General features: G+C 37.0%; 1 protein-coding gene across 1 annotated transcript in view; it reads left to right on the top strand.

The window, feature by feature from the left end:
• LOC101138784 (uncharacterized protein encoded by LINC01551) overlaps positions 1–20,080 on the top strand; it is a 30,721-nt gene extending 10,641 nt beyond the window's left edge. Inside the window, exon 4 of the mRNA XM_063697722.1 lies at positions 14,781–20,080. Within this exon, the coding sequence (XP_063553792.1) occupies positions 14,781–15,162 (382 nt within the window). The 3' untranslated portion in view covers positions 15,163–20,080. The remainder of the gene's footprint in view (positions 1–14,780) is intronic.
• The last annotated feature ends 2,628 nt before the right edge of the window (positions 20,081–22,708 follow it).

The raw sequence follows: 22,708 nt of genomic DNA, 5'->3' as shown, positions 1-22,708 counted from the left end.
AAAACTTCCATTCTTTTCTTCATACATTGTATTGATGTGCTTCAATAAAATAGAAAAATAGATGATTTTGTGATGTCAGATATAATAGAATGAAACTGCTAAATGAGCTTGGTTGTCTTTTTCCATTGGCATGATGAAGTTACCCTCATAACAATAAGCTGGCCATTGGGTTTATTAATGCTGTTTATGAAAAATCAAGTAGCAATCATTTGAATATAGACATGTGTTTTAAAACATCTATTAACTCTAAATTATGCCAGGGGTGCTTAGGCTGAATGAGACAATCTGGAGTTCTTGAGTATATAGTTTATATATATACTCATATTTTGTATTATTTAGCATTATGTGTGATTATAACTTACAAAGATAGACATTTCTCTTGAACTAATATCTCACAGGAATGTTATATATCAGAATTCATTTGAACAAATAGGAAAACTAAAGACCCCGTAATGTGCCTTTTATAAGCACAGAGCAACAGTGGGATATCGAGATGCGTTAATGTCTGTGCCTCTCTTATCACCATTACAACATATTGAAAGATAACTTTAAAATTGAGAGAAAAAAAGTGACCTAATTTATTGAGGGCTATTTAATGCTCATGTTATAGGACTTTTATTGAAGTCTGGAGGAGTAATTCTTCCTTGTTAACAGTGTGGATACATTTAGCAAATACTGTTAACAGCCCTATTCTTCATCTTTTGCGCCAAGCAACCACCCCCAGTCCGTGCAGGAATATAAGAATTTTTTTTTTTTTTTAGAACGATGGGGCCTTGGGAGATGGAAAAGGAATTAATCTTCTCACCCTGGCGAGTTTTCCTGAAACTACTTATCCTTAGCGTCAGCGCTGTAAGAGGTGGAGCCGCTCAGTCCCGCGGGTGGCTGCAGACAGAAGGTGGGCGAGTCCTGGGACTTAAAAAGTTTTGCAGAAGGTTGAAAAGAGGAGCAGAGGGAGAGTTTTGAGTTTATTTATTTTATTTTCCTTTTTTTTTTTTTTTTTTTGTCTTGTGCCAAGCCCCTGAAGTTAACGTAGCGACGACGTGGTCCTTGTAGGACCAAGCATTCTTGGCATTCTGTCGAGATTGAGATTCCAGAGCATCGGATGAACGGGACTTATAGCTAAGGCGTACTCACCCACCCCTCCCTTCGTCTTTTTACGCACGCAGCAACTCGTCCTCACGTGCACAGGGGTAGTGGACAGTGTTGACTTGAATTGCTGTCCCTCGTTCCAAGCCTTTCCTGTGAATGAACCCGAAAACACTCGACAGGTCGTGAATAATCGTTTTAATGAGTGTGCAAAGCGTGCGACGGGGTGCACCGAGCTGTCGGGTTAAACAAACAACTTGTACCCTGACCAAATCCGATTGTTAAAGTGCAAAGTGATGTCAGTACCATTTCCACTGCCTTTCGGAAATCCACAGATCTGACACGCGGGAGTCCAATTTTCCCCATTAAAGAAAAATAACAATATTTTTCGACCGTGTATGTGATCTTCTTTAATATTAATCTGAGCCAAACAAAACCTCATTTGGAGAATCAGAGAATTAGTCGTGTCTCTCTCAAAGAACAAATTGGAAGAAAGGAATAAGGAGAAATAAATCAGAACAAATATAAAATGTCTGAGGGATAATTTCTTCTTGATAGCTCACATATCACTGCTGATCAATGTTGTAAAAATCTTCCTTTTATATATTGCTTTATAGCTCACTAAAGGCGGATGTCAGGTTACTTGTATCTAAACAACTGGACTGGTAATTTAGTCTTGTACTAAGATGGAATTTGTAGACCTGTAAGGGCTTTTTCTATCAAACATTTAACGAAAATATTTGTTGTTTGTATATTAGCCTGTGAGAGAATAAAGGTATAAGTCGTTTGCACATTTGTGCTTTCAAAGAAAAGAGTTTGGAGGAAAGTAATGGAAAAGGAACCCTATTTGGCTATTATCTAAAATCATAACAAAAAATACAAATGAGATTTTCACTGATTATACCCTCCCCCTTTTTTTGCAAAACTGCACTGGAAAATATTTTCTTTCTCATTCAGTAAGAAGACTTATTTGAAATCAGTCGCGTGTTCTCCCTTCCTTTTTGATTCTTTTATCTTCTTTCATAATTCCAAATATTAAATATCACATGAAGATTATGAAAAAACTTCAAAAGATTTTTATAAGATCTTTTACACATTCCCTCTAAAAAATCTGTGGAAAGAAGAAATGTGTAAAATATTTCCCCTACCAGCATTGTTTATATATTCACAATTCAAACAAAATGGCCATGATGCTTGGAAATCAGTATTCTAGTGCCACAGATCTAGCTTCTTCAACTCAGTAACAACATAGGGAGACCAAAGCTTATATTTTTGTTGGATTAAGTATTATATAGTACATATTTTCTATATGAAAGACAGAAAATATATGATTCCCTGCAATCTGCAAGGTTATTTGTTCTCTTTTAATTGTAATCCATTTGGAGAAATGAAATTTTAGGGATATAGTACACTTGAATGTGGAAGCTCAGCATTTACTCACTTAACTCCTATTGGCCATAATGTTATCTACATATCTGTGTCTGTCTGTTGTGACCATCTACTTCACATACAAATATGTCTATATACAACTGATAGCAATTAAGAGAGTTAATTCAGCTAAAACATACAGCTGAGGTATTTGATAGAGTAAGCAATTTTTTATGTAAGTCATTGTAGTTATGTTATTGTGGTTGCTAGTTTTTATACATCTGTCAATTTAGCACCAATTGGATAAAATGGAAGAGATTGAAATTCAATTTCCATCATCAAAACTTGGAAAAGACAACCAGGGTTTTAGGACAGTGTTTTTGTTTATTTTAACTGTTCTCTAGTAAATATCCGTATCAGATTATCAATTCAGAATATCCTTCATTTTGTAGGAAATTTAACAGAAAAATTAGTATTAAATCCTAGGGGCTTACAATTTTTAATTGTTTTAAATATTTTTGGGTAGGCAACAGACTGTGCAGTCTTTACCTAAACAGATTTCTTCTCTGTGGGCTGGAGTTGAGGAATTTCAGGAGTCACTCAAAGAACCGCATCCATTTCTGCTTTAGATACACAAACAGCAAAGCTAGAGGGTATGTCTGTTTTTGTGTGTATATATGTAGTTAAAGAACTATGCTATCAAAACATTAATTATATTTGAAAGAGAACAGAGCATGTTGTGAAGAAAATTGCAATATTGAATTTATATTCCACGGAATCTGTCTGAGACGGCTGAAATTGTATACCTGTCTTATATGATGCACCCTCTTCAGAGAGGTGCCTAACAAGAGCAAAGAGATGAAAGACTCAAACTTGGAGGGGAGTGATCTTAAATGTTTGGTTGGTCCTGAGCAGAGGGAATCCACATGAAAATGCAAATCACATGAAGAACATACATGGGATCCTTGTTCCCTGTCAACAAAAACAAATAGAATTTTTTTTTTCCTCTACCAAGCAAATACAGAATAATCTTAGCTGAATTTGGGGGAGGGGGAGTGACTGAATGACTAAGAAAATTTCAGTTATCATATTTTTTTATCCCCAAGTCCTATTTATTTCACAGCTGCCAAATTTTATGTCCAAAATTTAGGTTCTTTTCCTCCCAAATCCTACATTAGTATGAATCATCCCTGATCATTTTTAGTTTTTGGCTTAATTACTAGTTTTCAGCTTTAAATTACCAATAAACTAATTAATCTGACTAATCTTTCTAAACTTCTGTTGAATAGTATAATAGCTGCAACAACAACAAAAATAAATAACAAAAATTACAATAATGACAAAAATAAACTGTTAATAATAATAATGCAAATAATAGCAGAAACAATTTTAAAATAATTTATCTGGCTGACAGGATGAAGATGTAATCCATTTCAGTCTGAAATTTGTGGTTCACAGCTGCAGTCAGGCATTTCTCTGATTTCTTGTTTCACTGGTTAAATGGATGATCTATTCCAACCCAAGTTTCCTAATAGAGACTCCCTTGGTCTAATATGGTAGGTCTTTTTAATGGCACTGAGTATTTTTGTATCCACTCCCCTTTATTGCTATGGACATGCTGCCCTGCAGATGACATTCCCAAATAAACCAACCTTGGCGGGGGGTGGGGACGGGAAACTGGGTGCGGAGGCAGACATGTGAAAGGATTCTTGGGTAGAAGGACCAGGTGCCTTCTGACTGGAGCCCTGCTGGTGAGTGGGCAAGTTGTCCTATTTGGGAAGCAAGTTCACAACGCTGAGGAGTTTGAGAGGGGCTGAGTCACTGAGGTTCCTGTGAGTCCAAAGTGATCACTGGCCCTAAGGAAGCCAGCCCATAGGGCAAGACATAAGAAGTAGGAATTAGATCCCCCAGGATGAACTGTTTTGATTCCTTTAGGGATAGAGAGACATAAAGAGGATAATGAAGTGAAGGGAGTATACCTGGATGGAAGACAGCAGGTTAAAGATGTTAGTAACTGGTGTTGGTCTGGCAAGTAAATCTCAGCCCATTTCTTCAGGAGAAGGGAAAAATGCTTTTGTGAGCTGTAAACTTGCCAAGGTTTATTGTTTAGGTGAAAGAACAGCCATCAGTTCCTAGGACTAGGCTTGAAAGTATCTGCTAGCGAGTCTGTGTCTGCAGTAATCCAACTCTCCTCTCAGCCCCATGTTCTTCCCATCTCATGAACCCCCAGGCACCATTATCCCCCAAAAAGAAAATGAACGAAAATTAAAAAAGGGATTGGGAGGGAATTAGACTCAACATTTATCAGGAAGATATTGAGGTGAAAGCAGGTTGTTTTATAACTAACTTCCTTCTTTTGTGAGAGGGAAAAGAAAGCTGGTTAGGAGAGGAAGGGTGATTATGGAAGAGAACAGAGACTGAGACAGAAATTCTTTGGCAGTCCAGCAGCTAAGGCCAAAGGGAGAAGGATCTTAGCTATAGAAGGACAATTTTAGGTCAAGGAAGAGTAACCATTGAACATATTTTCTTTGTTCTGTTTTCTTGAAAAGTAATATAGCCTAGTAATGTATGTAAAAGCAAGATCTGTACACCTTAAAAATTATAAAGAGAAAGGCAAAAATATCTAAAGCAAGTTTTATCCTTTAGAAAATTTTAATGAAGATATTGTCTTCAAACTTATATATACACACTATCCCAAAACCAAACAGTAGTTGAAGGAAGAAGGGGGGTGGGGGGGAAAGGATACAACTTCCCTGCTGTAGTACCATGCATCTGTCTTTTCACCTTTCACGGCAGGGAGGCTGAACAATCCTCTTTCATTTCATTTCTTCCTAGTCTTTTCATTGTAAAAAGTATGAGAAAAATTCCAGCTCATGAGAATATTATTTCACTAAAGATCAGCAAAGAATGAGGAGCTTCCATTTCTGATGATAAATTCTCTGAGGTGATGTTCAGTCTTATCTCGCCTAAGTCTGCAATGGGAGAAATGCAGCTCTGGCTGTAACTATGTATCAATCTATTCTTCAATGATACCCCCAGGCTTTCTCACTGCACTAATCATAACTACTAAATTCACTCCAACTCTTCTGGAAGTACAGTTCTGCAACTTGAAATCAAACAGGAGCTTTCCATATAAAATGAAATTCTAATTAAAATACTATTTTAAAAACACTGTTATTATGATAGTTTCTTCTTTGTTTTAATTGTTCCTTTGATTAAGAAACAATCATTTGTTTCAATAAGAAAATGAAAAGAAATCAGCACTGCCAGTAAATGTGGCCTTCAATCCTGTTACATTTACTCCCGACTGGCTTTGAGAATTTATTTTCCAACATTTTGGTTTTAATAGTATATAACTGAGAACCTCCAACTCAACAGAAAAATGCATAACTAAAATAAATTGTGTAATACTTTTGTCATGACAGAAAAAGAAACAATAAAAGCAGTTATTTCTAAGTAGTAAGTCATGCAGACACTATTACACATGCAGAGTTTATGGACCCATTTAACAAAATTAATATGCTTCTGTATCCCAGTATCTTAATGACTGTTTAGCTAACCAGATACTTAAACCATATATTTAAATGCTTATGCACCTATATTACATATACCATGCTGCATATGTTTCAAATATGTATGTTCTTTACAGAAACTGAAAGCTGAACAAATAGTAGTATTTCTAAGTTTTTGATTACTCATAATTGGGATTTACATGCGATCTATAAACACTGAAGGGAAAGCCAGAACCACTACATTTTGCTTAGATTACATTATGAATCAAATAAAGGGTTCTTTCTGTCTTGGGGTGTGCAAGAGTGAGGAATTTAGGGGTTGACAGAATTTATATTTTTTTTTTCAGTAAGTCAAGATGCAGTAATTTTCTTCTTCTAACGTTCTACTACTAAGTAAAATAAACATATACAGTTTCAAAAGCAGGAGCCGTAAGCCCAAGTCAAGAGATGATATTTCAGAAAAGATATTCAAATGAAGCTCAATAACATTTTTTCCAACAAAGAAAATTTCAAGGCAGATACAGCCAGATCTGTTGCACAAGTGGCAAAGCAAAATATTTTAGTAATGGGCTGTAGGGGGATTTAATGGACTGACACTCTGAATATTTAAGAGTAAATATTCCTTTGAAGAGAACTGCATGATCGTCTATCAAGCTCCTTAAAAGGGGTGAGGGAAGGAAAGGTTTGGAGGGTGGATTATGTCCAAGCATCTCAGCTATTGCTAGTGGTGAAAAGATATGACCTGGGTAGAATGGGAAAGGTTTTGATGACATGAGAGGATCTGCAAGAGTCTATTGGCCCTATCATGTTTATTCTCTTTTAGGTACACATTTCAAAAACATATCCTTTCCAACAGGCTCTCGTTTGCAGTCGTGGCTTCACAGACAACAACCAGCTTGCATTCAAGTGTGGTCCAATGCATCAGTCTAGTTTTAAGAGGAAAACAATGGACAGGAAAAATAAAGTTGCAGTCTTATCAATGAAATTCTTATTCTCAGTTGGAGAATAGGGAAAAGGGAGGCTCCAAAACAGGGTGATGGGAGGGGAATAATAACTCTTTAGGTGAGTTTTGGGAAAATGCTAAGTAAAATGCTGTTCAGAAATTGGGATTAATCGAGCAGTTTAAATACAAATCTGCCGGAAATTGGAAATCGTGCTCTGTGCGAATGAAAATGAAAGACTTTATGCATATTCTAATTTTCTCTCTTTGGCTGCTATTTTAGAGGAAGAGACTTCTTTTGCTGATGGTGGGACTTTTTTGTTCTGCACAGGAAATGTGTAAATGAACACAAATGTTTTTTCTTTTGCCTTTCCATTCCTCTCTTCCATTCTCCCCTCCCCCTTTCAACAATCTGAAGTTGTTAGGGTCCGCAGTTCTGCCGCCACCGATCCCAGTGTTACTTCCCATTCCCAGGATGTTAGAGGGCAGGCAATGTAGGCAGGACAGGAGAGTTAGGGCTCCTCTGGAAATTAGACCTTTGGAAATCAATGCAGAGTTTCTATTACATTTCTGGACATTCAGAGAGCTAGAGGATGAGAAAGACTCTTGGTTGAATATGATGAAAAATCATCTAGATGAAAAATCGTCTAGAAAGTCATTTCCTCTCAAACCGAATTCTCAGTGACAACTAGGTGGAAGAGAGCTTAAAAGTGATTTTATAAACCACGCTGTGAAAACCTACTGACGATCAGTCCCCTGTCCAAACACTTTTCCTCCCACTCCTTTGGGAACATACAGGGATGGTGCATTTTAATTACATTAAAACCAGCAAGAAACTCTTGTTTTATTCTGATGTAAATCAGTCACCTAATGCTGAGAAGGACTGAAGTGGCTCATATGGTCGTTCTGTGTTTTGTAGAATACGTAGGGGACTCCTGAAATGTGTGGGATGTAGGTAGGGGCGGGAGCGACTCTGTGGGGAGAGAAGGGAGAAAAAGATTGAGAGAAGGAAAGAGAAGTGTATTTGCAAGGCAGGCTGACAATTTCTCAATTAATTTGGGGCAGAGACAGAAAGACTCCGAGTTTCTAGCTTCTTTTCTATACCTCAGATAAAAAACTGAAGACAACCTTATTCTAACAACTCAATTTAAAAAGAGCCCCCCTGCGTACGTCCCCGCACCCCTTTCGCCCCAGCGGCCGCTCACAAAGCGCCACCCGCGCCTCGGGCGCCCGCAGAGGCCGGAGCCAGTTCTCAGCCCTGATCGCCGCCAGCCGCCCAGGCTTCGGGGAAGGAGGGAGGGGAGAATAATGCGCCCCTCTTTCAATAAACGCCACTGCCAACCACTCCAACAGACACACTTTCGGTGCCCCCGCCGGAGCTCCGGTGCCCCCGAGTGACCACTTTCTGCGATCGCGTCCGCCGGGACCCCGTCCCTCTTTCCCCTTCAGTCTTCAGGGAGGGGGCGGCGCTCCGCATTAGCGGGGCAGTTCAGCAACCCCGACCCCACCCGCGTGGCTCCAGGCCCAGGGGTCCGTTCACTTCCCCGTCCGGTTTAGGAGACGCCAATTCGCCTAAGAAAACCCTGGGAGAAGAGCGCGGACCCTTCACTACAAACCTCACGTCAGGGTTACAGCCACATTTAGGAACCTCTTCGGAAAAGCTGAGAAATCACTGTTTTGCAAAAAGCCTTCTGTACTGTGATGGGGCTTTGTGGTGAGAGGAACCTCTGAGAGGCCTCGTGCGGCTTGAGTTTAGAGTCACGCCCTGCCCAGCGACATTCTCCCGCGCACGGGAGAACCTGCACTTCCGGTCTCCAACCCTCGCGGGCCGTGACTCTTCCCCTCCCCCGCGCCGGGCCCTGCATTTCCGGCCCCCTTGCTCTCCTGCACTTCCGCCCAGTCACATGGATGATGGATAGCGTTGGGAGCTGTTTTCTCTATCTTCCAGGTGGCTGCTGGGATCCTAAACTTGTTTCTTTAATTTCTCTTTAAAAATTGAATGTCCTTTAGTTTTTTTCACTTCCTTAAATTTGAGGGTCGAGAAAGCTAGAGGTGGAGAGAAAAGGCTCATTGAAGACAAATCTTTTTTGGCTTTTCAGATCACTTGCCCCTTTCTGAATTCCCTGTACAAATTCATACCAGTAACTGAGATTTAGGCCTCCAGGGCCTAGGCCAGTGTCTGCACTTAGTAGGCACGCAATACATGTTGAAAGAATTACTGGATAAATGATATTCTGTCTTTAGGCATATTGTGCCTAGGGTTAATGGGTATCTTCAAATCAGGTGACTTCTGTTTTTGGCTGAATTCAGTTGAAAAGTTGATAAATACATGGTTTTTACAGGCACTTAAGTGTTATTTATTTAGGGACTCCCCAAAACAGGTGTGGGGAAAATCACCAAAAATTGTTGGGAAAAAAAATGTATATATATAGGGTTTTTTTGTTGTTTTTTGTTTGTTTGTTTTTTCTGATACAGGGTCTTGCCCTGTTGCCCAGGCTGGAATGCAGTGGCGTGATCTCAGCTCACTGCAACCTCTGCCTATCCGGCTCAGGCAGTTCTCCTGCCTCAGCCTCCCAAGTAGCTGGGATTACAGGCGCCCGCCACCATGCCCAGCTAATTTTTTGTCAGAGGGGTTCTCACTATGTTACCCAGGCTGGTCTGGAATTAGTGACCTCAGGTGATATGCCCACTGGACCTCCCAACGTTTTGGGATTACAGGCCTGAGCCACCGCACCTGTGCTGAAAATATTTTCTTGGACTTCTTTCTACATATGAGGTAAAGTGCTGTGATTTTTAGGTTTTTGAGTTTTATCAACTCTCACCCAGGCTGGAGTGCAGTGGTGTCATCTTGGCATACTGCAACCAACCTCCGCCTCCCAGGTTCAAGCGATTCTCCTGCCTCAGCCTCCTGAGTAGCTGGGATTATATGTGTGCACAACCACGCCCGGCTGATTTTTGTGTTTTTGGTAAAAACGGGCTTTTGCCATTTTGGCCAGGCTGGTTTTGAACTCCTGACCTCAAGTGATCCTCCCGTCTCAGCCTCCCAAACTGCTGAGATTGCAGGCATGAGCCACTGTGCCCAGCATTTTGCTTTCTTTTAAAACAGCTTTATTTGGTAGGAGGTCAAGACCTTATGAAATGAATTTAAATTCTCGTAGTGAATTTGAAGCAGAAACGACGACTCCTCTTTTATTTTTCCTGCTGCTGTATTATAGTTTAATTCACTTCCGTGTTGTCTTCTGCCTCATTCGGCAGTTCTTGTTCTGTATAATAACTTTTGTGTTTAAATGCCAAAAGAATTTTTTTGTAACCAGTTAAGAGTTGTGAAGTTGTGAGACTGAATTCAGTTGCTCATCATGTTTTAAATGCATATCTACTCAGCACTGGTTGTGTAATCCACAGTCTGTTCCCTAGAGCATTTAATGACCCACGTTCATTGACTGTAAAATACTCAAAATATATAACCAGTGAGCTAGTAATCATGACAGTGATTTGAAATGTTATAGTTGCAAGTCAATATAAAGCATATTTATTAGCATCGTTATTAAGAGGTGTCAGAGGGATACAAATAAGACCTGCTCCTACCCTCTGGGAACTTACAATCTGGTTGGGCAAAATAATGAAATGTAAATTGATAGAAAGAGCTACTAACCCATATTCGGTGTCTGGCATATTGAAGGCATTCAGTAAATAATTACCTCACAATAATTGCAGTCCTGTCATTCTTATAATAGAATATGATATTGATAAGAAGTAAAGGAAGGAATAATTAGTAAAACTTTAGGAAATGAATTTGTCCTGTATATGTCACACGTGGAGATTGGAATATGCAAGTTGATTGTGTGTAAGAAGAATAAAGGGGGCATAAATAAAGATGAGAAAGACGTTTGATGAGATGGAGTTTGGTGGTAAATTGAAGGAAAACTTAAAGACCATTCAGAGGAGTTTCTATTTGATAGTAGAGGTAATAAAGACCCATGGTGGCCCTACGAGCAGAGGATGACATTACTAAAATTGAGTTTTATTTTAAAAATGATTCTAGGCTGGGCGCTGTGGCTCATGCCTGTAATCCCTGCAATTTGGGAGTCCGAGGTGGGCGGATCACCTAAGGTTAGGAGTTCAAGACCAGCCTGGCCAACATGGCGAAACCCTGTCTCTACTAAACATACAACAATTAGCCAGGTGTGGTGGCATAAGCCTGTAATCGCAGCTACCCAGGAGGCTGAGGCAGGAAAATAGCTGGAACCGGGGAGGCAGAGGCTACCAGTGTATCTGAGATCGCGCCACTGACCTCCAGCCTGGGCGACAGAGCAAGACTCTGTCTCAATAAAATAAATAAATAAATAAAGATTCTAGCCAGCAACTGAATATAGGGAAAATTGCAGGAGAAAAGATTAGTGCAGTTCTGGAATGTGGTACTGTTAGAGAATGGCTATAGTCAGAGCTATCATTACATCCCTTCTCCTCAATTTTTATACAATTGAAATTGCATTGAAATGATGAAATCAGGAATGAATCTTGCATAGAACAAAAGCCAGAGTACCACTGGAATCAGTACTACCCCCTTATTCTTCATTATTGATAGTGACAGGGGATGTTAGACATTGAGAGAAGGCAACTAACCCCAAAATATTTTCATCACCAGTTAAGCTCTAGATTTTTTTTTTTTTTTTGCATTTAGCATATCCACCCATTATGCAATTGCAGTGGTTCTCAACTGGGGTGATTTTTGTCCCTTTCCTCCCCTGGGAGACTTTTCACAATGTCTGGAGACATTTTTTAGTTACAGCCCCTCTGGGGCCACTACTGACATCTGGTAGATAGAGGACCAGTGTATTGCTGAACATGTTAAATTCATAGGACCCCCATAACCACAGACTACTATGTCCAAAATGTCAGCCATTCTGAGCTTGGAAAACCCTCAGTTATGGGAATGAAGCATGAGCTCCAACTCTGGAGAGCTGCACCATGAGTCCCAGGTCTTAACTTCTATTATGGCAACAATTTCAATCGAAGAAATCTTTTGCTTAGTGAGACAAATATAACTCTGAATATCCCAGTAACTTTGCCTACCCCTGAGGCCTTAGAAACAAGAAAATCAGAAGGGTACCTGCTTGGATTTTCTACTTTTTATAAAATAAAGTTAGAAATCTTCTTAAGGATTTGTCTTCATCTAAATGTTATTTATTAAATTAATAAAATGTGCCTTTGGAGTTGCTTAGCAACTTATGGAAAGCTTGCTTTTTAGAAGTTCATTTGTTTGTTTAAAACCTGGATAGGTTGCATATTATTAGCTACATTACATAAATCAACAAAGAAATGTACACTGAAAATGGAATAAGATGTTTCAACACATTTTCTTCTCTCCTGTCTGGCAATTAAAACACTCTAATTGTCTGGTAGAATTGCATCAAGTATTCGACAAACATTATTTATGTATGAAACTTCAACATAATATTGAGTATGTAAGAGAACCAAAGGGGAAAAATTAAACAGGTTTGTCATAAAGTATGTGTTTATCTTAACCTTTCTTCTTCAAAAATCTCATCTACTAAGTAGTTTTATCAGACACTAATTATACGCTTTCTGAATAGAATTTCTCCAACACCCTTCAGTGCCTGCACCCTTTAATCATATCTCATTACATCTACCTAATCCATATCTTTTTCGCATTGCCAGGGCTCATTAACAGTTTTAAAAGCCAATCTTGGACATTATCACTCCTTGTAATCGAAATGAAAATAATGCCAATAATGTTGTATTTCTAAAATAAAATGGATTATTTAAATTTTGTTCCAAAGCCATTTCTTCTTTAAATATTAATGAGAAATTAACTTTCAAACACGCATTAAGCTAGCAGGACTGGTAAGATGTGTCTGAAAACCCTGAAGCACCTTTTCAAAGAAGTTATTTTTATAAGCTGTTTTAACAGTGGATCATCAGTCACTTTGAAGGGAAGTGATCCTTGATTAACAGTTGGCTGATATTGTGTTTCCACAGATGTGTGGCAGCAATACAGGTGCTATGCATGAAATAGTACAGGTAATTCACAGGATAAATGCATTTTCTTTTTCTGATGGAGAAAGATGAAATGCTTCTTCGTCTTTATATACTGCCCCCATTTAATAGTTATTGACAAGACAAACCAAATGTGTCACTGAAATAATGAACTACAGGCACTGCGTTTCCCATAAATTTAAAGAAATCATTGTCAATTTGGCTAGTACTTTATTCCTTTTGATTTCCTGTTTTTAGAAAAGAAAACCCTTACAAATCTGCAGTTACATGACTAAAGTAGAGCATCATGATAATGACTTTTTAGGACTTGAAAGTCAAATCTTGTCTCTCAGAATATAATTACATAGGACTAACAAGTTATTCTCTAAAATGGAAGCTTCCTCCACCATTATAATCAAGCTTCAGATTCTTTCTTGAAAGTAATCAGGAAAAGTTTACTGGCCCATTATTTATTTATTTATTTATTATGCACATACTATTAAGTTACAGAGTTCAAAACAACCACTAACCAAAAGTCATTGTCCAAAAGTACAGTTTTTTGAGGTGGTGTGCACCTGTGATCCCAGCTACTGCAGAGGCTGAGGTAGGAGGATCACTTGAGCCCTGGAAGTCAAGGCTGCAATGAGCTATGATTGTGCCACTCCACTCCAGTCTAGGCAACAGAGAGAGATCCTGTCTCAAAAAAAAAAAAAAAAAAAAGTACAGTTTTTAGATAAGTATCCCAAGCTATTGTTCATTAGTAGTGGAGACATAATAAAGTTTTCATTCTTCTTTGAGTTATTTTCCCACTCATTAGTTTAGCCAGATAGCAGTGATCTCTTATTTTAAGTGTTTTATCAGCTGTTTCTTCCAGTTTTTCTGTGGAGTATATGTATTTTTTCTTTTAGAATTTTGTGTTTCTTCTGATTTCTCTCCATTAATATGGCTCATCTTGTTGCTGACTACAGAAACTTTTAAAGCAGAATCAAATGAAACCATATAGTTGCTGAGTTTGGTTTGTATTGTCGTATCTTTTATAGTTGTACCGTTGCTAATAATCAAATACAGTAATACAATTAGATGTGTAGAATCTGTAAGATTTTTTTTTCCAAAACTTCCTTGGAATTTTCTCTTTTAAATTCCTTTTATTTCCTTTTATTTATTTATTTGTTTATTTTTTTTTTTTTTGAGATGGAGTCTCGCTCTGTCACCCATGCTATTGTGCAGTGGCATGATCTTGGCTCACTGCAACCTCTACCTCCTGGGCTCAAGCGATTCTCCTGCCTCAGCCTCCCGAGTAGCTGCGATTACAGGCACCTGCCATCATGCCTGGCTAGTGTGTGTGTGTGTGTGTGTGTGTGTATTTTTGTAGAGATGGTGTTTCACCGTGTTGGCCAGGCTGGTCTTGAACTCCTGACCTCAGGTGATCCGCCTGTCTCAGCCTCTCAAAGTACTGTGAGCCACTGCACCTGGCTCCTTTTATTTATTTAATCATACTTTTGTGTATGTGTGGGATAACATTGCACATGCTCGGTTATGCACAAGTAATTTACCTTTCTTTGCTTTACTGAAATAGCTTGAGTATTCAGACCTTACCAAATTTTTATGGTGACATGATAGACAATACTTATTTAAATAAAATTTCCTTCATTTTATTATCAATTAAATTAACTCTATAATAAAAATAAAACTTGGTGAACTTAACAACATAGCAAATCACCATAACAATTTTAAAATTGCAAACGTGGTATTAATATACCTTAAAATTGTTTTTGCTTTGGTAATCAGGTTTTTATCTTTATTTCTCTTATTAAGAAATTTTGCCTTTTCTATACTGATAATCTTTTTCCTTGTCCTTTTCATGTTGTTATTTTCAGAGGTTTTTCATTAGTCAATACAGTGAAGGCTGGCATGATCATCAGCTTCCCATCAAATAATATCTACTCATCAGTGTGCTGTTGTCAATCAGAGATTTTCAAGTATGAGTTCTCCAACTCAAAGAAAAGTAGCTGGATCCAGGAAGAAAGGCATTTGGGGAGGAACAACGTTCTTTACAGTGCTCATGATGTGTCTCCAGAGAAAGTTACTTCAGCACTAAAAAAAAAAAAAAAACAAACAACAACAATAAACAACTTTCCTCTACAGTATCTTCCAGGGTCTAAACTATTAGACAGGTTCCTGAGTTTATCCAGATCTCTCCTATGTCTGAATTCTTGGTCATCTTCCTTGCCTCTGGCTCCACAGGTAAAGAAGAAATAATAATAAAGGAACAAAAATTATATGTTTCTGTCGGGCTGACTCATTCCACTTTTGAAGCACCCAGTGGATTAATTAGTCTTATTATTGCATTTACTGTCACCTACACACTTGCTTGTGGGAAGTCACTCCTCTTGGCATTTGCTTAGTTGGAAAAAGGAACACTAAGACTATAGCCACTGGATAATGCTCTTGAAGTTCACGGCACTGTGGCAGCATAAAGCTTGAACAGACCTAGTTTTTTTATTGATGGAGTGCAACTGATATAGCACCACTTTTCTCTGACACTGTATATTAGCTTTTAGTTATGAACTACTTCCTTCCAGTGCAGCAGTTGTTGCCTACCATTGGTACCAGTTTGGCACCATTATAAAGAAACATTGTACCTCTTATAGGAAGAATTTGGAGAGTTTTGGTATGGTAATCAAGATGTGTATTGTAATAATTAACTGAATTCTGTGAACACACTGTTTCTACCTTAAGTGAAAGAAAAAGAGAACAGCTGCAATTATTTATCTTCACTCATTTCTCATAGATAGCCAGGATTTTTCAGTGTACATTCTCTTGTCCTGAAATTATTTTCAGTTCTTGTTGGTTCTTATAGATTATAATGAGAAAGGCACGAGCAAGAAATTTGAAATAAAGAACACAAAATGAGATTGCCCTTTGATTGTTAAAATTGCAGATAAACACAAAATAGATCAGCAAAATATATGCAAAGTTATCTTAACAGATTAATTCCTATCCAGCAGGCTTTAACAAAAACTAATAGAAGCTATTACATATTTACAGAAAAAAAATTTAGCCATGAAAGCTACTAAAGAAAAGCCAGAAACAGCGTAAGAATGCCCTACTCAAATATGATTCAGAGATGAGGGTGGGGACTTTATTCCACTGGACTTCAGTCCCAGTGACAAGGCCACTACTATTGTGAATTAATATCAGGCTAATTAAACTTGATGTTATTAAATGTTCTATCCATAAAAATTTTTCATTCAGAATTCATGTTTTTCAAACAACATTCTGGATTATTATTTAGCTGTCAAAGTAGCTGTGTTCTTAGAAAATACATCCGTCAGGGCTGGGTACAGTGGCTCATGCCTGTAATCCTAGTGCTTTGGGAGGCCAAGACAGGAGGATCACATGAGGCCAGGAGTTTGAGACCAACTAAGTCAACATGGTAGGACGCTGTCTATATCCCCCTCTACCCCCCCCCGCCCAAAAAATTAGTCAGACATGGTAGCACGTGCTTGTAGTCCTAGCTACTTGGGAGGCTGAGGTGGGAGGATCACTTGAGCCCAAGAGTTCAAGGTAGCAGTGAGCTGATCGCACTACTGCACTCTGGCTCATGCAAGATGGGAAGATCCTGTCTCAGAAAAGATTAAAAGAACACAAACTAATCACACAAATTTCAAATATACTGTTTATAATGGTAGAAACATTTTAGTGAGCAATGATCCTGGCCTTTAGTGAGGTTTTTCTCATAACAGTTAATTTGTCATAAATGAATAATTTCTGGGTAAAACATTATAATTTTGTTTTTTCTTTCTTTATTTATTTTTATTTTTATTTTTGAAACAGAATCTCATTTTGTTGTCCAGGCTGGAGTGCAGTGGCGCCATCATGGTTCACTGCAACCTCCGCCTCCCAGGCTCCAGTGATCCTCCAGCCTCAGCCTCTTGAGTAGCTGGGACTACAGGCATGCTCCACCACGCTCGGCTAATTTTTGTATTTTTTGTTGAGAAGGGGTTGTGCCATGGTGTCCAGGCTTGACTTGAACTCCTGGGCTCAAACAATCAGCCTGCTTTGGCCTCCCAAAGTGCTAGAACTACAGGCATGAGCCATGGAGCCCAACCTGTGATTTCTTTGCTGTGTACCCCCATTTGATGGATAATTTTTTGGCATGTTGATAAACATCAGGGTGTAAAGTATCCAGTATGAGGGGTAAAGCCAGGATTATAATAAACTTGTCAACTTCAGGTTTTCTTGCTAGCCTTTTCTGTGATATACAAAGTGCACATACAACTACATGGGTAGGAGAATCGTTGAAGTAAGTTATCATTGTTCAAACAATAATTTGTTGGAACCAAATATCACCCACAATGAAATTGTCTACCTTAAAAGAATGGCCATAGAGTCAAAAACTTTCTTTTGAATCCTGGATTCACTATTTATTTGATGTGAGATCACCTTTACTTTTATACCATCAATTTCCTCAGTGTAAAGAGTGTATTATTAAAATTCCCTCGTATGGTCACTTCAAAATTAAAATAAATAATTCACATAAATGCTTAGCACTGTGCCCAGAGTATGGACATGAATGTAAAATAATGCCTTGACATTTTATCACTAAGAGTAATAATATTATTATCATAATAAGATGATGTTGATTCAGGATATGATTTGGGCAGCAAAATTTTCACAGGGACCAATTGCAGAATACTCGAGATCATATAGTTTCTAGAAATTATTCCCACTCTAATATTTAGATCGATTACGGTCCCGCCTTTGCCGTCCTCTGAAGTATCAGATCTTATATTTATTCTTTATAATTCTTTATCATTCATAATATTTGAGGAATAAATTAATGAATGAGTAATCTTCTAGACTCTCCCAAATCTCTCTCAATGGCTTAATACTATCAAGACTTATTATTCCCTCATATCACATTCCAGTGCAAGTTGGGTGAAGAGTGGAGTGAATCTGTTTCATTGAGTCCCATTTAGTCATTCAGGAACCCTGGAAGTGACTCTGCCATTCTTTAGGGCTTTGGAGTCTTCCAAAGGATACACAACATTGGGTAAGGAAGGAAGAAAGCTTATTGGAGAGCCAGCAGGATAATTCCTTAATCCCATTGACTTGAAGTCAACCACATGACCCAACCTAATTGCAGGGGAGGTGTGGGAATATAATTTAGCTGTGTATTTTGGAGGAAAAAGAAATGGGCTGGCACAGTAGCTCACGCCTGTAATCCCAGCACTTTGAGAGGCAAAGATGGGAGGATACCTTGCATCCAAGAGTTTGAAACCAGCCTGAGCAACATAGTGGGACCATGTGTCTACAAAAAATAAAAATTAAAAAACTAGCCAGACGTGGTGACATGCGCCTGTAGTCCCAACTACTCAGGAGGTTGAGGCTAGAAAATTGCTTGAGCACGGGAGGTTAAGGCTGCAGTGAGCCATGATGGTGCCACTGCACTCCAGCCTGGGTGACAGAGTGAGACCCTATCTGAAGGAAAAAAAAAAAATGGGTTTGCTGAACACACAGCATTACTTCTGCCCTACTAATTAACCAAACACTGCCACTAACAAAATTAGTTTTACGATTCTTCTATAAATTTTCACTTACCTAAAGATGGTGAGGAACTCTTGCCTAGGAAATTAATTTGCACATAGTTTTATAGAACAATATATCTTATATTAGAAAGTCTTTGTCAACAAGGATTGGAAAGTATCACCTTTTGATAAGTCTTTGTTCTATAGGAATTCTCTGGATAACTTTTTGTGAAGCATTTATCCTACTTCATTTCTACTTAAAGCTCGTATATATGACAGAGACTATATCCTTAAATGAGCATTTCCTTGCTTTTATCATCTTGTGTCATTATCCCAACATTCTTTTATTATAGTTGTTATTGAGAGCATACTTTCAGATTTAGCATAGAGATTAACTGTGAAATAAGTAAATAGTGAATTGTTTAGTTGGAATGAAGTATAAGAGTCAATGCTTTTAAGAGGTTTTTTTTTTCAATTTTAACTGCTATTTCTAAGTGACTACAATACTCGAAAAGTGAATTGACAATCTTAGATTTAAGATTTTTTTCTATGAAGAATTGCTGTGACATTAAACTTTACACACAATGTAAACTTTACTATGATACTCCAAAATATGCTTTTTCAAAAGTTCCACTTTACTGATAAGAGTTCCCTATATTAAGACCCTTTCAGCTCATGAATTCTTGGGGTCTTTCCAAATGAAAGACTTTCAATGTTTCCATGACAGTGTTTACTCATTATGGTTAAGGAAAGAGATTCATATTGCCTGCTTATTTGACACTTTGCCTAATAAATTCCAAATAATAACAAATAGCACTCTAAACAATTTACTTATTAATACCAATAATCTGTTGGAGACTGGTTGTGTATATTTAATGGTTTCCTTTCCACTGAGAGTATTTTCAACTATATTGATACTACTTTGTAAGAAATCACTATTTTAATTATTTTCTCATAATTAATATGCATATATGAAACTGGCATTATATGTTGATATTTTTATTAGAGATTAAAATATCCTTTATTATCCATATTTAATAAAAGACATGTTTGTGATACATATTTAGATACAGTTTTAAATGGCCATTTTAGTTATTAAGTGAAGTTAAAGACTGACTTTTTTTTCAACTTTTATTTTCGGTACAGGGTACATGTGCAGGCTTGTTACATGAGTACATTGCCTCCAGTCAGTGAGCATTGTACCCAATAGGTAGTTTTTCCATCCACACTCCCATCTCGACCTCCCCACTCTAGAAGTCTGCAGTGTCTATTGTTCCCATATGTGTTCAATGTTTAGCTCCCACATAGAAGTGAGTACGTGAGGTATTTGGTTTTCTATCACTGCATTAATTTGTTTAGGATTATGGCCTCCTGAAATAAAAGAAACAAAAGATTGACATTCTTTAGATGATTATACATTCATGTACATACTTCTGCTTCTAGTGATTATAGCACTATTAATTCTTATATAAAATATTTGTTGTTTTCCAACTGCTTTTTAGTGCATGCATTTTATAATTTTTCATATAATTACCTGTTTGCAAATTAAAGGAGGCTAGAGAGTTCATTGTAACATCATAATTTTGTTTTTTATGCCAGCCTAACCAACTTTAGCCTTTATTAAATAAATAAAAGTTGAAAATGAATGTTCATAAATACATTAGTTATTTAATTAGAAATGCATATTTTTAATTGAACAATTCTGTGAGAGAAAATGTTTGTAAATATACATTAAATAGTAAAAAATGGCATTTTACTATTTTGTTAAGTAGAAATATATTAAGTATGCAGCCACATAAGAACTGGGATAAGGCCAGATGCGGTGGTGCGTGCCTGTAATCCCAGCACTTTGGGAGGCCGAAGTGGACGGATCACAAGGTCAGGAAATCGAGACCATCCTGGCTAACATGGTGAAACCCCGTCTCAACTAAAAATACACACACACAAAATTAGCTGGGCAAGGTGGTGCACACCTGTAGCCCCAGCTACTCGGGAGGCTGAGACAGGAGAATTGCTTGAACCCAGGAGGTGAAGGTTGCAGTGAGCCAAGATCATGCCATTGCACTCCAGTCTGGGTGACACAGTGGGACTCCATCTCAAATAAATAAATTAATTAAATAAAATAAAAAATAAAAAGAACTGGGATGAAATATTTTTGGCCTTATGTATTATAAGCTCAGTGATCTTGCATTAGCTATCTTTGTATATAGCTTTTTGTTGACTATATTGTTTGTATTATACAAGTTATTTTCTTGATATTTAAGAATAGCAGTTGATTGATGAAGATGTGTTAGCATTTACTGAGAAAACAATTTGAGTTATTTTACCCTTTACACAACCATCGTAAAATTTTCATTTTCACCTACTCTAGCGAATGTGAGCCTGTTAAAGAATTTTAAAGTTTTCAGTCTACTTGGACATACAAGTTATTGAATATTCATATACAAAATTATTACCTTGAGTGCTGCATGTTCTGTATGAGATTTTATATCGTGTTAAGTATTAAAAGGGTTTAAGTGCTCTAGACTTTAAATTATTTTATTTCTTTTGTTTCATATCTTAAATCGGCATTATAAATTCTACATTTTTATCATTAAACTTTTATATTATAGAACATATACATTTCAGCTTAAGGTTTTATGCATATTTGACAAAAATAATTTGATTCTATAGTAGTTATGCAGAAATTATTTTAGCATTTGAAGTTGTGTGTAATGTAAATGTTAATTAAAATTCATTGGCAAATCATTTAGGATTTTATGTAAGTTGACTTCAAGACATTTTCTTCCAAAACAGTTGTTATATTTCTCCATGTTTCCTGCATGGTGGATTTTGAATTTAGCATCTGACATGTTTTCTCAACTCTAGTTTATAATGAAAACATGTAGGTACTCAAGGGAATGTGTTAAAAGCAAAAATTCTATGATCCTTGAAAGGTAAATGACAGCGCTGAGATAGTCACATCTGGATCAGAAATGTTTCATTTGTTTATCTAACTAAACAAACACAAATAGAGATAATTAGGATGCTAGCAATGCATATTTTAACAAACAACTTATGGCTTTGATTAGGTCAGAACCCAGTTTTTGGTTTTTCTTTATTCCCACAAATTTGTAAAAATGAATTGACCTTCAGCATTAAGTGGCTTTGAGTGATTACAGTAAATCTATTATTTTCTATGTTGAAGTCTGAAGATAAAATTAATTCCTGGAATTCAAAGAATCATGTACATTATATATTTAAATATATATTTTTATGCATACACACATAAACACACACACACATAATCACATACAGTATAGTATGCCTAATTATTCAATTTACCTCACCTTATTTTTATTCTTATTAGAATTGTACTAACATGTTTCAGAATTGGTAAGCTTTAGCTGTGAAAAATCAGTCACACACACAAAAGAAAAACGAATCTCTTGGTAAAAATCACAATTGTTTATATTTAAAATAGGTTTTTAGCATTATAGTGAACTGTTAATTGACTTTTAAATTTAGTTTTGCATGTAGATTAGTAGGTTGAAGAAGAAATTTTAATGTAAATGAATATTTTCTAAATCTTATTAGTTTTCTCTCTTAAAAGTATTTTTTATATCCTGAAGACAGGAACTTAAAATATTCTGTTTACATTCTGATCATATGGCTCAATTTTAAATTAGTAAAATCATATTTCTTGCTGAGTTGAAATGTTTTTTTTAAATTCTAGTCAAAAGCTTTTTATTAAATTAATATAATCATACACTCTTGTTCAGTTAGGAGTAAAGTAGTTGTTTAATTAAACATGATATTTGTTTATAATGTAGTGTTTCAGAAATACTAGTTCAAAAGATAGGATAAGGATTTATATCAAATGTTTCAATCTGACAAGTAAATTACATTTCTTCCACCATAAAAAGGTAAGCAGAAAACTGTAGCAGCAATGAAAAGACATATTCTTACTATCTAGTGATATGATATGCACCAGTCTGCAAAATATGACCTTTTCCACTTTCAAGATTCAGCCAAAGTTTTTACAACCACTATAATAAGGATCTTAGTTTTGGCTTTTAGTACTTTTAATATGATGCTAAAACTGCCATTCCTTTTATTAGTCAACTCAGAGGACAAAAAAAGAACAGGATGGGTTTCTGTATGAAAATCTGGATATATTAAAATCTAAGTTATTACACAAATATGAAAAATGGTAAGTCTCAGTAAATTCTATGCTCAAGAATGAAACATACAAAATGGCCCCCATTTGCCAAAGCAGAATCAAGAGGATAATG

Source organism: Gorilla gorilla, chromosome 15 (genome assembly GCF_029281585.2).
Source record: "Gorilla gorilla gorilla isolate KB3781 chromosome 15, NHGRI_mGorGor1-v2.1_pri, whole genome shotgun sequence".
In the NCBI taxonomy this organism is placed as follows: Eukaryota; Metazoa; Chordata; class Mammalia; order Primates; family Hominidae; genus Gorilla; species Gorilla gorilla.
Note: the sequence above shows the minus strand (reverse complement) of the source record. Positions and strands in the feature narration are given on the sequence as shown.